Raw genomic sequence first — 16,704 nt, forward strand, 5'->3', positions numbered from 1 at the left:
TTCATGCAGCAGCTCGGAGTACTTCCCAGTTGGCAGTTCGGCGATGTCTTTGGAATGGACCCTGAACTTCTCAGCTTGGTACCAAGACCCGTCTGCTCGATTCTTCTGCTCTTCCCCGTCACAGAAAAGGTACTGTTACAAAATGAGTAGTGAACTGTATCGGATCGATTACGAGAATGTGAGCATGCCGGTTGATCATGCTGTGGATCAGTGAGGCCTACCTCTTTTTTTTGTACGTGTTTCCAAATGCGCATGTTTTTGTCTTGGCGTGTCCGGTTCGTCACTCCTGCACGGTAAGTTGCCCAGGACACAGTTTAAAAACTTTTAATCTTACTCCTCCATTGTCATTTTTGCTCCGCACATGCGTAACAAGTAGTAAGTTCACTAACCAAAAATACGGGGCTTTCAAAATGAGGTACAGTCTGCAGTCTCGTGCATCTCCATGGGAACAGCCCTTCGGCCCACTAAGACCACAGTAACTATTCAGTTACCTCAATTCAATTCTTCCCCCTTATCAGCAATGCCCCCAGATTATAACGCAGGTGAAAATTTAGAGTGGCCAGTCAACCTATCAGCATATACATCTTTGGTGTGTGTGAGGAAACTGGAACATACAGAAGAAATCCACATGATCACAGGGAAAGCAAGCAGACTCCACACAAACAGCAAATTGTACCTTGTCTCTGGTGATGTGAGGCAGCAGTTCTACTGGCTAAACCACTGTGCTATTGCAGCCATGCAATTCTACCAGTCAGTCATGCAGATCTTAGATTTACTGCTGCTTGTTTTTACCTTCTGCTTTGTAATAGGGATAATTTACATTTGGAAGGATCTGTAAATATCCAATTTTGGTGTTGGGCAGTTGATTCAAGTTAAAACTTGACCAGATGCCCTGTTCTGTCTGAGACATGAGACTGCAGATGCTGGAATCTGAAACAATGACTGCTGGAGGAATTATTTTACCATCTGATGCTGTTTGACTTGCTCAGTCCTCCAGCCAATTGTCACTTTGTTCTTATCATTTCTTCTCTTCAGCCTTCCTGCACGGAGTTGGTACTAAGATACGGGACCAGAAACCACTTGCCTTTTGCTATCAATTTGGAAATGTCCTTTATGTGCAGGGTTTTGATGTGAAACACTGATGATTCCTTTCCTCCCACAGGCGCTGTTTGACCCATTGAATTTTTCCAGCAGATTGTTTGTTGTCTTTTGCAGGTTAGCATGTTCCTCGCTTCTGCACTGTAGTATGCAGGCAAAGCTGTGCGGGAAAGCAATTGCTAGCACATCTAGCCTCTGTACTGCTGCTGAACTCGACGCCAAGTTGAGTGGCCATTTACATCCATTACTGCGCACCACTGCACATAGCAAAGCCCCATTTATTTAAATAGAGCTTACCTGAGTTGAAAAGATTAAGCTTTTTTTTTCCTTCCCCCCCCTTTGTTCTTCCTCCACTTTGTTTACCCGAATTATAAATTCAGAAGTTTTTAAAATTTTGTTTTATTAGACCTATTTCAATTGTTTTTAAGTGTCTCTTATGAGAGATCATTTAAAAGAATGGAATAGGCCAGTGACAATTCAAAAGACAATCAGATGGGCAGAAAGTGGAGCCTCATGATCCCTTTCCTCAGGCCTAGTTGGTCTTGGGATGACTCAGGTTGGCCCTGTCACAAGGCCTACAATCAGATTACACGTGTGGAGCAAAGAAATGTGAGTGCAGCCCTGGTGGTGTGTAAGCATGAGATGTGGACTGGATCAGGCATGATCCTGTCTGTTCCTTTGGGTGGTTGGTGATTGTACAATAGACAACAGTTCTGACGAAGCTCTTGGGAACCCATCACAGACCATCATACTTGCTGTGGCTGATATCACCTGGCACAAATCAAAGACCAATCCCAATCTCTTTGTACCAAATACAATGCTCACTGCACCAAATTGTCACCATAAATTCCTCTTCCCAACTTTGCGGCTCATTTTGTGAAGCAAACTGCTACAGTTTCCCTTGCCTCAGTTGCAGGGTACAGTGTAAAGATGAATTTCCCATTCATGTCACTCCCTAGTCTAACTTCTGAAGCTGAAAGATGGGAAAATCCTGTCATTAGTTTATTATTGTCCAATGTACCAAGAAACAACCAAAAGATTTGTTTTGTACACCATCCATACATATAATTTCAAAACACAAGTACATTAAGGTGTCCTGGTCAATAGCAATGCAGAATATAGTGTTTGAGTTGCAGAAAAAGTTAGACTAGATAGAACAGATAGACTATAAGGTGCAAGGACCATGACAAGTAGGCTGAGTTCATCTTGGCTTTGTATTCAATTCAGAGGAATGGCTTTTTGACAGCAACTCTTCCATGAAGACCACTTCTGACAAAACTCCTCTGGACTGTAGAGGGGTGTACTGGGATTCCAGTTGTTTCTGTGAGTTCAGAGTTAATAACAGTGTTTCTTCCAATTTTGAAGGAACGTCTGTTTAATGTATCTCTTGTCGGCTGCACTCGGTTTCTGTGGCCGACCACTGCGTTCTGGTCTTCAACCTTGCCCATTTCTTTGTGCTTCTTTAGAAGAACTTAAACAGCACACCTGCCTGCTGCAGAATTTCTGCTTGGAAGAGGCCTTGCTGGTGCAGGATGACGCCTTGTATCTTGTTGCTGTGCTCACTCTTGCCGTGGTGTAAGATTTGATGATCTAAAGCAGGGGTCCCCAATGGACTGGTTTAATATTGATAATATTCTTGCGGACCGGCTGACCGGGGAGTGGGGGGGGGGGTGTTGTTTATGTAGGATTAAACTCACCTCAGCAAGTCTTTTACAGTTCAGGTTGCCAACTTTCTCACTCCCAAATAAGGGACAAAAGTAGCAGTCAAATCCCGGGACACTTTACCCCAAAAAGACTACCATGACCATGAAGCCTTGCGCGAGCACCTGTGTGTGCATGCGTGACCTGCGCATGTGATGTATGCATGTGTGTACGTGCCGATTTTTTTCCCCCCAAATCGGTTTTGCCTTCATCTTCCCGACTATATTGTACATACATTACTTCTACTTTATATAGGCTGTGTATTTATCATATCATTCCTGCTTTTACTATATGTTAGGGTTATTTATTTTCGGTTTTATGTGTTATTTGGTATGATTTGTTAGGTTACTTTTTGGGTCTGGGAAGGCTCAAAAATTTTTCCCATATAAATTGAAGATAATTGCTACTTCACTTCACGCCATTTTGGCACGAAAGGTTTCATAGGAACGCTGTATCTTAGCGGGGGAAATACGGGACAAGGGCGGTCCGTCCCCTATAGGACAAACAAATTTAGCCCAATATATGGGATGTCCCGGCAAATACGGGACAGTTGGCAACACTATGTTCAAGTTCAACAGTGCGTGACAGGGAATGAGGAAAGGCGCAGCTGACTCATATCGTTTCCTTGTGGCCCGGTGGTTGGGGACCGCTGATTTAAAGGTTAAACTCTTGCATCACCCAAAACTTCACCTTTTAGTTTGGTTGTCCTTCATCCAGTTTGATTCCTTCTACACCCATTTCTGCTTACGGTTAATCAGTTTAGTTCATTCAACTCATTATGTCTTGATCATTAGCACCTGTTTGCATCTTTGTTTAATCATGTGCTCGGCTATATACCTACAAAGTAATCAAGTTTTTGTTTGAAACATAGTCTATTCCTTAATAAGCAACACACACAAGTGCTGGAGGAACTCGGCAGACCAGGCAATATCCATGGAAAAGAGCACAGTCGACGTTTTGGGCCGAGCCCTTTCAGCAGGACTTGTAGATGCTGTCTGACCTGCTGAGTTCCTCCAGCATTTTGTGTGTGTTGCTTGGATTTCCAGCATCTGCAGATTTTTCTCTTGTCTATTTCTTAATAAGATACTTTCTTTAATGAAATGTATGTTTGGAAATCTAAAATTTTCTACTGACACTGATGCAGAAGACCTAAGAAAAAAATCTAAAACAACATTTATATAAAAATCCGGGGTGCCTAAGACTTTTACACAGTACTTTAGGGCTGCACACCCTTAGGATTAGTGTATGCTATAATAGAAACCCAAGTTCGATTCCGCTACTATCTGTAAGGAGTTGGTACATAATTCCCATGACTGTGTGGATTTCCTCTGGGTGCTCTGGTAACCTCCCACATTCCAGTGAGTATCGGCTAGTGGGTCAGTTAGAGATGTGTGTGTAACTGGGCAGAGCAGACTCATTGGGTGGGAAGGTCCTGTTACTGTGCTTTGTCTTTTAATAAAAGGAAACGGTGAGAAAATACATCTACTTCTTTGTAGTGTTGCTTGCACTGATGTGTTGCTACTATTTTGTTTAGTTTTTGACAAAATTAAAATGATTAAGGTGAACGCTTGAGTGTTACTTTCCCTGTAAGTTGCCACCATCACCACTTCATCACATACCTTTCTCTGTCTTCTAATCGGACCATTATATGTTGAATACGTTTCTGAGTCAATTGACCCCCTCCACCCCATATGACCTGCAACACTTCTGCAGTCTTCTGTCTCTTGAGCATCCCTGAATTTACTTGTCCAAGCATAAGTGCCCGTACTTTCTGTAGCTGAGTTGTGAACTCTGAAATTCTCGTCCTGAACACTCCTTATGTGTTTCGGGACCATTTTATTTTTGATAAAGCACTTTGCATTAACAATGCCTCGTAAATGAAAGTCATTGATGAATGAAACTTATTAGAAGTGTTAATTGAAAAGTTTAAAATCTTTTGATATTCATAAGAGGAAAGAATAAATCTTTAATTTGTTTCGAAAATGTGGGTTGTGTGGACTTGCTTGCAGCTTTTCTTCGAGCACAAAGACAGGCCATGGATTCTCATCTTCAGTTGTTTAAATTGTGAGTTTAAATCAGAAATTAGTCTTTAATGCTCATATGGTCCATCAAAGGCAGAATGTTTTTTTTAGAAGGCTGAAGATCTGTCACCAATGTTTAAGAAGCTATATAGGAAGATCAGAGGTTTGGTAGGTCTCTAATCAGTGCGTTTTAAATCTTTTTGATGTCTTTGTGCTAGCTGTTGATTTGCTGAGGCTCTGTCTGGCTCCATGTTCATTAAAGCTACATGAGAACAATATTGGTCCTTCAGCACATCTGGAACTGTCCATCTCAGGCAGTTTAAATGCTAAAACCATCTGCATACTTAGACACGCACTATTCTTTGTTTCTCTCCAATCCTTCTGTTTCAGGTAATCGACACCTATTGGACTGATTGCAGGATGGAGATACTGAAAAACATGAACAAGCATTCTGGCAATTTTCCTTTTGTTCTCTCTTCCTTCAAAGTACATCCTAATTTTCATTATGGGATTCTGAATGATTGTACCATTTCATATTATACTTGAGCAACTATTGACACTTGGTCTGATAAAATTGTTTTAAACCTTTTAATTTCTTTCAGAATCGATATTTCAAATGACCATTACTGGGCCGATTAAATATAAAAAAAAGTAACTGAACTGCAGTAAATATATTAGTTAAAGATAAGTAGTGCAAAAACAGATTTTTAAAAAAAGTAGTGAGGTAGTGTTCATGGGTTCAATGTCCATTTAGAAATCGGATGGCAGAGGGGAAGAAGCTGTGTGTGAAAGAAACTAAGTGTGTGCCTTCAAGCTTCTCTTACCTGATGGTAACAATGAGAAGAGGGTATGTCCTTCCAGCGTCTGCAAAATCTCTAGTGTCTCTGTCTTTTTCCAGTTACTTGCCTTGCTGGAAATGTGAAAGTCAGTTCTGATAAAGGTTCTTAGATCTGAAACCTTAGCTATTTCTCTTTCCACAGGTTTTTCCAAAGCTCAGTTTTTATTTGTGTCCTAGAGCATTCATTTCCCGCTTCTGTATTCCTGCATTCACGGCTGTAATGGTTGCTCCCTATTTTATCTCCATGTGAGCAAGTAATAGCATTATTTTGTCTGGAGTGGGTGATCATATTTGATAGGGAGCTTTCACCTTTCTGAGATGCTTGGTGTGAGAAAGTAAACCTGACCCCATTCAGTCTTTGTGTAACCTGTGCTTATGGCCTATTTGTACTCTATTTCATAACGTCAGCCATTTGACATTCTCACAGTAAATCAGCCTGACCGCCTTGACATTTTCTCAGATCTGACCCTTAGACTTTGTTCATCTAGTTTTCTGGATTTGGAATGTGTTTATTGAGTAAGATGTCTAATTTGGGGTTCACCATACAGAAGATGCCGCTCCTGTAAAACTGTTGGTTGGGATTAGATAGGGTATTTTCATGGTTGCATTGAGAAACAGGGCTTTAATGTGGAAGAGTGTGCTCATTGTGAACTGTAGAAACTCTGGCTGGTTTTCTACCTAAAATGGTGTTTAGTCACCTGTGTTGACCTTTGCACAGTTCACTGTGTGGGCAGAGTTGCCTGATGATCTAAGTGCACAGTCACTTTTTCCAACCGCACCTCCCCTGATTTTTACGATGCAGAATCATGCATGATGTAACCATTGTTCCTGCACTTTGGTAGAGTGATTCAACTAATTCCACTTTCCTCTAGGTACACAAGTGAGTGAGCAACTGGCCAAGTTTACCTGTCCATCTCTCGTGTTTAGTTGCTCTGTAATCAGGAAGAAATTTCTATTGAACATCACAGCTTACTTCCGGTGGTAGATTTGGGCAGGTTGGACACAAGAGTTCATCCTGCGGGCCAGGGGCTGTTAGATGGCAGGGTGCAACCTGGCAATAGTTTAGATGGGTGTATGTATATGTAGAGAAATACATTTTATATATTTGAGTGGAGATGCATTCTGTATTAAGTTGGAGTTTTTAGCTAAGCACAGAAGAGTGTCGTGTATTCAATATTTCAGTAATTTGAGTAATATAGTAAATTGTTTAAGCATTCTCTGTTTACATAATTCATTACAGGTTAGTTAGATATAAGAAGTACATGAATGCCATATGTCATTATGCCACCACTGAAGTAAAACCAAAGTAGACACGTTTTCCAGGGCTCCCATGTTTTTCTATCGAATAGTTTTTGGAGTTACAAAATGTAACACCGTGAGGCATGCCTCAGTGTTATGGTTTGTCCACTGATGCTCCCATAATGTGGTTTGGGGTACTTTATTGGGTTAAGTAGACCATATGAAACACAGAATGTTATTGGTAATCACTTGTTCTGTAAATTAGCAACCCTTAGATTCTTGGAAAGATGAGCAAGGCTGTTCACCAATTCTGATGTGCCTTGGCAGAAGAATAAAACTAGTTTTAACTAAACTAAGAGGGTAGAGATGCACCATCAACATGCTATGAACTGATTCAGAAGTACTTCCTAAGCTCAGCCCATAGTGTTTGGCCTGGAATTTTCATTATGGCAAGTAAGATGTGGGAGATTGGCCTTCAATGACCGGCAATGGCTGATTCCTGAGGTAATATGAAAATGGATAATGAATTTGGTACCAGCTGTGTGTACCTGACTTTGTAATGTGGGATTGGACCATAAGATATAAGAGCAGAATTAGGCCAGATGGCCCATTGAGTCTGCTCCGCCATTCAATCATGGGCTGATCCAATTCTTCCAGTCATCCCCACTCCCCTGCTTTCACCCCATACCCTTTGATGCCCTGGCTAATCAAGAATCTATCAACCTCTGCCTTAAATATACCTAATGAGTTAGATTTCATCTGATCAAACCTCAGGTCTGCAGCCACAGCAGTAGAGAGTCTTGAGAAATGAGGTGGAGTCGGGTGGGGAAGAAAGCTGTGGAAATTGTTGTCCTGCTAACAAGCCTCATTCCATTGTGTAAAGGAAATTAGTGTTGAGTAAATATTCCTCTGGTTCTTGTCGAATGCAAGAGGGAGCATGAGCTATGCAATGATGACACTTTATTAACTTAACCTTTATTATGCTTGAGGCAACAGGAATTTATTGTTTAGAATAGTGACTGTTTGAACAAGTTGTGTGAAATTATTTATGACTTGTGCTGCAAGAAAATTTGCAGTGCAAGATTACTAACTGTGGAAACACTTATAAATCAAAATGACTGTGGATTTATCGTGCAGTTTCTGAATTTCACATCATTTGCCAACATCGTGTCTGTCTGTCGAATGAGATGTTAATCAGCTGTCCTACAAATGGGAGGAGATAACTCAAAATGCAAATAACTTCTGTCTGGTGTCCTGGCCAACATTCTCCCTATGGGTAACATTATCTGAATGTTGCCAGATGCTCTTTCTGGAAGCTTGCTGTCTATTTGTTGGGTACAATGCCGATCATACCTCAGAAAGTACTTCACTGGCAGAGTTGATGCACAAAGCAAGGCCTATATAGGAATGAGTTTGGATCCCATTCTCTTCTTATCAGTTTTACGGATGTTATAATCCCTTTTTATAACTAATCTATCCTGAAAAGAACGTAAGGCAGCCATGCCTTCCACAGCTATAATCAAAGGACAAATAGAAGTAAACATTTTACATGATTTTCAGATGGAAGCAAGTGGCTCATGTCATTTTTTTTTTCCCTTCTTCAGTATGAAACTTTCAAACAAGAGGAGGAAGCGAAGATCAAAGCTGAAGGGCAGAAAGTCAATCCCCGTGTGTACTTCATGAAACAGACCATCAGTAATGCCTGCGGGACTATTGGACTTATACATGCGCTGGCAAACAATCAGGATAAGTTGGAATTTGGTGAGTGTCTCTAAGCAACAGCTACATTTGGGCTCAAGAAGAGTGCAGGCCTTGTCTATTGTGGGCACGCACGTCTCATCGCTTTTCTCCATTTTGTGTGCGTTGTTAACACTGAACCTATGTATATTTGTGACTTATGCCACCTTTGATCAGGTGACGGAAGTGATGAGCCGGTCAGAGGATGCCCTAACCAGAGCTCTCACTCCACTGTAATTTGAAGAGATGCTTTTTAATTTGAAGTGACTTCTTTTTGGGCAGCATGTAGCTGGATGTCGGTTTTGGTGGTGTTGGTTGCCCCATTAATAGAGGATAGTAGTTGGCCCATGAAGGCTGGTTACTTACACCGATCACAAGAAGGTTGTCAATTGTGTGTGGAACTAGAATCCAGCAGGAATTCATAGTAGCTAGGGAAGATAACTGTGAAATGGTGGAAGAGAATTCACCCCTCCCCTCTGCCAGATAGTTTTGTTTACATGTGGAAGTCTTAAAATATAGTTAGTGAATGGGAGGGCGAGCAAGAGAGGATGTAAAGGTCTGACAGCAGACAATCTTTGCTCAAATTCTCCAGGTGTCTCCACAGTGGCTGTCATTGCAGTGTAATGACACTGAATTTTCTTACAGTAAATACAGATCACACATTGATCCTGACCAGGCGTGTCTAGTTGAATCACTGGGACAGTCGAGGACTTAGTCTCACTTTCTCAACAATCCTGTTACGGTCTTGAGTTCAGGTATTCTCCCTTTCTATGCTGAGTCACCAAAAATCAGAATGGAACTGAAAAGAAAGGGATAAGAATTTGGGTACAAATAAAACACCTATTTGTTTTGAAAGAAAAATGCAACAGGAGCGAAAATCAAACTAATCAGTCAACAAGTTACTGCTTTGTATTAAGCTGCAAGCTTCCAACAGGAGAAAGGTTGATTGCAATCATAACCTGTATTGCTCTAGTAGGCCCTTTGAATGTATCGAGACTCTTCAGTGAAGCATGAACAAACAAAAAATGATCCCACGATATGGGACAATGATTAAATACTTGGCCAATGAGATGGGTTTGAAGTATAAAGTCTTGAAGAATTAACAAGGGTGAGATGTAGAGAGATTTTTTGAAGGATATTTCAGAACTGGAGGACTTGAAAACTGAAGGCATTGGCACTAGTGGTAGAGTGGATATACTTACAAATAAAACCCTAATTAATGTGCTGCCAAATTATTTAGAAATCCTGATCATTTGGAATCTGGCTTACCTGGTGATATTTTGCAATGTCCGTTCACTGGGTCCTGCACTAACTTGTAAAGTTGACTAAAATGTTACTATTTAACTTTTTTTTTAAAGGAATTAAAAGGGGCATGGAAACATTTCCAATAGTCCAAAAAATCTGTAGATAAATTATGCCGGACTAATAGATTTTGTGTGCAGTTTACAGGAGAATGGTTATCAATGACAAACTGAGGAAAGCTGAGTATTTGCTCAAGAGTACATAAATGATAGGCAGAGACCAGGATTTATACCGGGGCTTTGCACCAAACCGACATCATGCATTTAATATCTAATATCTTGGCATCAATTTTTCTTTTATGGTGCTCCATTGAAGTGTGGGTTTATTTCATACCTTCCGTTGCAGCCACTGTGTTGCATGTCACACAATTAACAGCAGCAGTGACAGAAAATTATTGTGAATGTTAAAGATCTGAGAAATTGTTCTTGCAAATTCTCTGCATCTGGTATGGTTCATTTGTTGGCTTTTTTGTGTGTGTGGTTGGGTTTCTTTTAATGACTAAAATGGCTTTCCTCTCCAACCTCACTTATTTCCACATGAAGACAAATTCTCTACTGTAATGATGGGACTTGATCCAAGGGAGTTGCTAAAGTTTGTTACTGGAATTAAGCACTTTTTAAATTCGAAAGCAGCTGGAATCTGGGTTGCAAGATTTTAAATACTGTAGAAAATTCTGGAAGTACACAGAGGCCAGGCAGCATCAGTGGACTAAGGGTGATGTACGACTTATTTCTGCCCTCTGACATCACTCATCAAGCCCTGCAACCTGAGTGAAATTGAGGTTGGGCCATAAATGTTGACCTTACTGCCAAGGTGCACCTAGTTATTCCACCTTTCCCTTGATTATTGTATTCTCAGTTCGTTATCCTCCAGCTTGCAGGTAGTGATCCACAGGACACAGTAGACTCTGATTGGATTTGGCTGATTTGACAACAGAGTGGGGATTTCTAACCTTTTTTTATGCCATAGGCCCTACCATTAACTGAGGGGCCCATGGTCCCCAGGTTGGGAAACCCCTGCCGTAGAGTCATACAGGCCCAGCCCAACTCTTCTATGCCAACCAAGATTACCATCTAATCTAGGAACACACATCAAAGTTGCTGGTGAATGCAGCAGGCCAGGCAGCATCTCTAGGAAGAGGTACAGTCGACGTTTCAGGCCTCTTACTAATTTTTAAATCTCTTACTAACTCTTCCTTCAGTTAGTCCTGACGAAGGGTCTCGGCCTGAAACGTCGACTGTACCTCTTTCCTAGAGATGCTGCCTGGCCTGCTGCGTTCACCAGCAACTTTGATGTGTGTTGCTTGAATTTTCAGCATCTGCAGAATTCCTGTTGTTTACCATCTAATCTAGTCCCATTTGGCCTATATTGCTTGAAACCTTTCCTTTCCGTGTATCTATTCAAGTGGCTTTGTAAATATTATGTACCTGTCTCAACCTCTTCCTCTGGCAACTCGTTCCATATACTATACTGATCACCCTCTGGGTGATAATTTTTTTTAGTAATTACTTCCCATTAAACTTCTCTCATCTCATCCTTCAACCTATAACCTCTAGTTCTTGATTCCACAGCCCAGGGTAAAAGTCTGTGTGCAATCACCACATATGTACCCCTCACAATTTTACACACCTTCATAAGATCACCCCCTTATTCTCCTGCACTCCAAGAATAAAGTCCCAAGCTCCTCAGCCTCTTGAAGCTAGTTTCCAAATGATTTTATTGTTTGATATCGGTACGGTGATTCTTGCTTTGTGTTTTCATCATACCATGGCATAGCCCCTTTCTCTCGCTGAAAACTCCTCCTTTTAATTTGCCTTTAATCCATTACTTAAACTCTGATCATCCGTCTCTCTTAGGACTTGCGTAGTGCCAGATGAGCTGTTTCCCAGACTATTAGATATTAGGCAATATACTTATTTCACTTTTTTTAAAAAACATATTACATAGTGAACTTAATGTTTTTAAATGGAGCAAGAAATATGCAAGCAGCTACTTACAGTACTGTAGTAATTTTATATATTGCACTGTACTGCTGGAACAAAAAAACACCAATTTCATGATGTGTGAGTGATGATAAACCTGATTCTAATATGGGTTTCTATTGTGGACTGAGGAGAGGGGAAGGTGTGGAAATCGCCAGAGAGGCATTCTGTAATGATCAATTAACCTATTGTTTGAAGTCAGAAGACCTTGCCTGGTGTCTAAGGGCTGGGTGTGTCGACACCCTTGTCAGCCCCTAGCCTGGCACTCCTCCTCTGCCACTTGTCCCACACTCCCCTACGGCCATTCCCAACATCCTTTTCTGCCAGCAGATTTACAGCCTTGCTCTCTGCTCCGTGTTGACATATACAGTACTGTGCAAAAGTCTTAGGCTATACACATATTCCTGAGACTTTTGCACAGTACTGTTGATGTGTGGTGCAGAGTATATTGACTGGTTGCATCTTGGGCTGGTATGGAAACACCAGTGTGGAAAAGCCTACAAAAGTAGTGGTACAGTCCAGTTCATAGGGAACACCCCCCCCCCCCACCTTCCCCTTTGAGAATATCCATGTGGAGCGCTGTCACAGGAAAGCAGCGTCAATCATCAAGGACCCCCATCAGGAAGGGGGAGCAGGAACCTCAGGATCAACACTCCCAAGTTCAGGAATACTTATTACCCTTCATCCATCAGGCTCTTGAATCCAGAGGGGATAACTTCGCTCAGCTTCACTCGCCCCCTCACTGAACTCCCACTGAAATGGACTCACTTTCATGGACTCTTCTCAAGTTCTCAATATTTGTTAGAACATAGAACATAGAATAGTACAGCACAGTACAGGTCCTTCAACCCACAATGTTGTGCCAACCCTCAAACACTGCCTCCCATATAAGCCCCCACCTTAAGTTCCTCCATATACCTGTCTAGTAGTCTCTTAAACTTCACTAGTGTATCTGCCTCCACCACTGACTCAGGCAGTGCATTCCACACACCAACCACTCTCTGAGTAAAAAACCTTCCTCTAATAAGCCCCTTGAACTTCCCACCCTTTATCTTAAAACCATGTCCTCTTGTATTGAGCAGTGGTGCCCTGGGGAAGAGGCGCTGGCTATCTATCTATTCCTCTTAATATCTTGTATACCTCTATCATGTCTCCTCTCATCCGCCTTCTCTCCAAAGAGTAAAGCCCTAGCTCCCTAATCACTGATCATAATGCATACTCTCTAAACCAGGCAGCATCCTGGTAAATCTCCTCTGTACCCTTTCCAATGCTTCCACATCCTTCCTATAGTGAGGCAACCAGAACTGGACACAGTACTCCAAGTGTGGCCTAACCAGAGTTTTATAGAGCTGAATCATTACCTCGCAACTCTTAAACTCTATCCCTCGACTTATGAAAGCTTTCCCCATGAGCTTTCTTAACTACCCTATCCACCTGTGAGGCAACTTTCAGGGATCTGTGGACATGTACCCCAGATCCCTCTGCTCCTCCACACTACCAAGTATCCTGCAATTTACTTTGTACTCTGCCTTGGAATTTGTCCTTCCAAAGTGTACCACCTCACACTTCTCCAGGTTGAACTCCATCTGCCACTTCTCAGGCCACTTCTGCATCCTATCAATGTCTCTCTGCAATCTTTGACAATCCTCTACACTATCTACAACACCACCAACCTTTGTGTCGTCTGCAAACTTGCCAACCCACCCTTCTACCCCCACATCCAGGTCGTTAATAAAAATCACGAAGTAGAGGTCCCAGAACCGATCCTTGTGGGACACCACTAGTCACAACCCTCCAATTTGAATGTATTTCCTCCACCATGACCCTCTGCCTTCTGCAGGCAAGCCAATTCTGAATCCACCTGGCCAAACTTCCCTGGATCCCATGCCTTCTGACTTTCTGAATAAGCCTACTGTGTGGAACCTTGTCAAATGCCTTACTAAAATCCATATAGATCACATCCACTGCACTACTCTCATCTATATGCCTGGTCACCACCTCAAAGAACTCTATCAGGCTTGTTAGACATGATCTGCCCTTCACAAAGCCATGCTGACTGTCCCTGATCAGACCATGATTCTCTAAATGCCCATAGATCCTATCTCTAAGAATCTTTTCCAACAGCTTTCCCAGCACAGAGGTAAGGCTCACTGGTCTATAATTACCCGGACTATTCCTACTACCTTTTTTGAACAAGGGGACATTTGCCTCCTTCCAATGCTCCAGTACCATTCCCGTGGACAACAAGGACATAAAGATCCTAGCCAGAGGCTCAGCAATCTCTTCTCTCACCTCGTGGAGCAGCCTGGGGAATATTCCGTCAGGCCCCGGGGACTTATCCGCCCTAATGTATTTTAACAACTCCAACACCTTCTCTCCCTTAATATCAACATGCTCCAGAACATCAACCTCACTCATATTGTCCTCACCGTGATCAACTTCCCTCTCATTGGTGAATACCGAAGAGAAGTATTCATTGAGGACCTCGCTCACTTCCACAGCCTCCCTCATCTTCCCACCTTTATCTCTAATTGGTCCTACCTTCACTCCTGTCATCCTTTTTTTCTTCACATAATTGAAGAATACCTTGGGGTTTTCCTTTACCCTACTCACCAAGGCCTTCTCATGCCTCCTTCTTGCTCTTCTCAATCCCTTCTTAAGCTCCTTTCTTGCTACCCTATATTCCTTAATAGACCCATTTGATCCTTGCTTCTTAAACCTCATGTATGCTGCCTTCTTCCACCTGACTAGATTTTCCACCTCACTTGTCACCCATGGTTCCTTCACCCTACCATTCTTTATCTTCCTCACCGGGAAAAATTTACCCCTAACATCCCGCAAGAGATCTCTAAACATCGACCACATGTCCATAGTACATTTCCCTGCAAAAACATCATCCCAATTCACACCCGCAAGTTCCAGCCTTATAGCCTCGTAATTTGCCCTTCCCCAGTTAAAAAATTTTCCTGTCCCCTCTGATTCTGTCCTTTTCCATGATAATGCTAAAGGCCAGGGAACAGTGGTCACTGTCTCCCAGGTGCTCACCCACTGAGAGATCTGTGACCTGACCTGGTTCGTTATCTAATACTAGATCTAGTATGGCATTCCCCCTGGTCAGCCTGTCAACATACTGTGACAGGAATCCATCCTGGACACACATAACAAACTCTGCCCCATCTAAACCATTGGAAATAATCAGGTGCCAATCAATATTAGGGAAGTTAAAGTCACCCATGATAACAACCCTGTTATTCTTTCGCACCTTTCCAAAACCTGCCTCCCAATCTGTTCCTCGGTATCTGCTGCTACCCGGGGGCCTATAGAATACTGCCAATAGAGTAACTGCTCCCTTCCTGTTCCTGACTTCCACCCATACTGACTCAAAAGAGGATCCTGCTGCATTACCCACCCTTCCTGTAGCTGTAATAGTATCCCTGACCAGTAATGCCACCCCTCCTCCCCTCCCCCTCCCCCCCACCTCTATCCCTTTTAAACCACTGAAATCCAGGAATATTGAGAATCCATTCCTGCCCTGGTGCCAGCCAAGTCTCTGTAATGGCCACTACATCATAATTCCATGTATGTATCCAAGCTCTCAGTTCATCACCTTTGTTCCGGATCCTTCTTGCATTGAAGTACACGCACTTTAGCCCTTTTACCTTACTACCTTTGCACCCTTTATTCTGCTTATTGTTTGTTTATTTTTTTAATTTTCTTTCTGTAGTAACACATTGGTTGTTTGTCCTTATTTTATATGTGCATTGAATTTATTGTGTTTCTTTGTATGTACTATGAATGCATGCCTGTAAGGAAATGAATCTCAGGTTAGAATATGATGACATATCTGTACATTGATAATTTATTTTGAACCTTGATCATCCGTGCAGGCTGTGTTCTCTGTACACTTGCTAAATTGTGCAGAAGAGAATGGGATAAACAAGCACAGAAGCTTAAACTTGCTTGAAGTCCATTCAGCCCAGTGGTGCTGTGCTACCTCTTGGCTAGATCAATCTTAAAACTAAATACTTCTCATGGTGAAGCACTTTGAAATATTTATCCTTTTAAAAGACACAGGAACCTCTGCCTCAGTTATTCCATGGTGAGGTCTATATGTAACAACTGTTACCTCTTGGCTCTACCTCTGGTTGAATTGCTAACTTCCATTCACTGACTCCTAACCAAACGAATGTCCTATCTTTGGCCTCTGACAACTGGCTTCATCCGAGTCATGCTAAGCTGCTTTGCTTTGATGTCCATTCATTAACCAGGCAGCCAAAACCACAACGCAGTCCTCAAATTGTTGCTCAACCATTTTCTTGAATTCTGTCCTTGTTCAGCAGATGGAATTTGTTACCACCTGTTCAATACTCCTATACATGACCTTTCATAACATATTTGTTGTAGTTATCATGTAATGATGCATATTGTAATCTCTATTTACTACACATTGTTTTATTACAAGTTCTGGAGATACTGTAGGGTTTATTGCACTCTTAAAATGGATATAATTTCATTGCAGTGTATAGGGGAAAGTTTTTAACTCTGCATTGCACGATATGAGATGCTGTGGGGTTCTTTGACTTCACTGCTTACAAAGAGGTTAAGGGTTATATAATTGGGTGAGTTATAGCAAATTAATTACAATATGTGGAAATGATTTGGTGTATATGGGTTCTTAAACCTCATGAGCCAATGACCTGTCACCCACTGAGAGTCGGTGAGCAGAACTACACCCCAAGCTGAGCTAGTATCCGTGAGACGTGGTGTGCGTCGGACCATCCCTCCT

The 16,704-nt window shown here is 42.0% G+C and overlaps 1 protein-coding gene across 1 annotated transcript in view; it reads left to right on the forward strand.

Annotated features, from left to right (window-relative positions):
* Window positions 1-16,704, forward strand: part of uchl3 (ubiquitin carboxyl-terminal esterase L3 (ubiquitin thiolesterase)) — a 49,807-nt gene continuing 33,103 nt past the window's right edge. The window contains exons 1-2 of the mRNA XM_063048462.1: window positions 1-129; window positions 8,502-8,658. Coding sequence (XP_062904532.1) covers window positions 4-129; window positions 8,502-8,658 — 283 coding nt within the window. The 5' untranslated portion in view covers window positions 1-3. The remainder of the gene's footprint in view (window positions 130-8,501; window positions 8,659-16,704) is intronic.

The sequence above is a fragment of the Mobula hypostoma genome, chromosome 5 (genome assembly GCF_963921235.1).
Source record: "Mobula hypostoma chromosome 5, sMobHyp1.1, whole genome shotgun sequence".
NCBI classification, from domain to species: Eukaryota; Metazoa; Chordata; class Chondrichthyes; order Myliobatiformes; family Myliobatidae; genus Mobula; species Mobula hypostoma.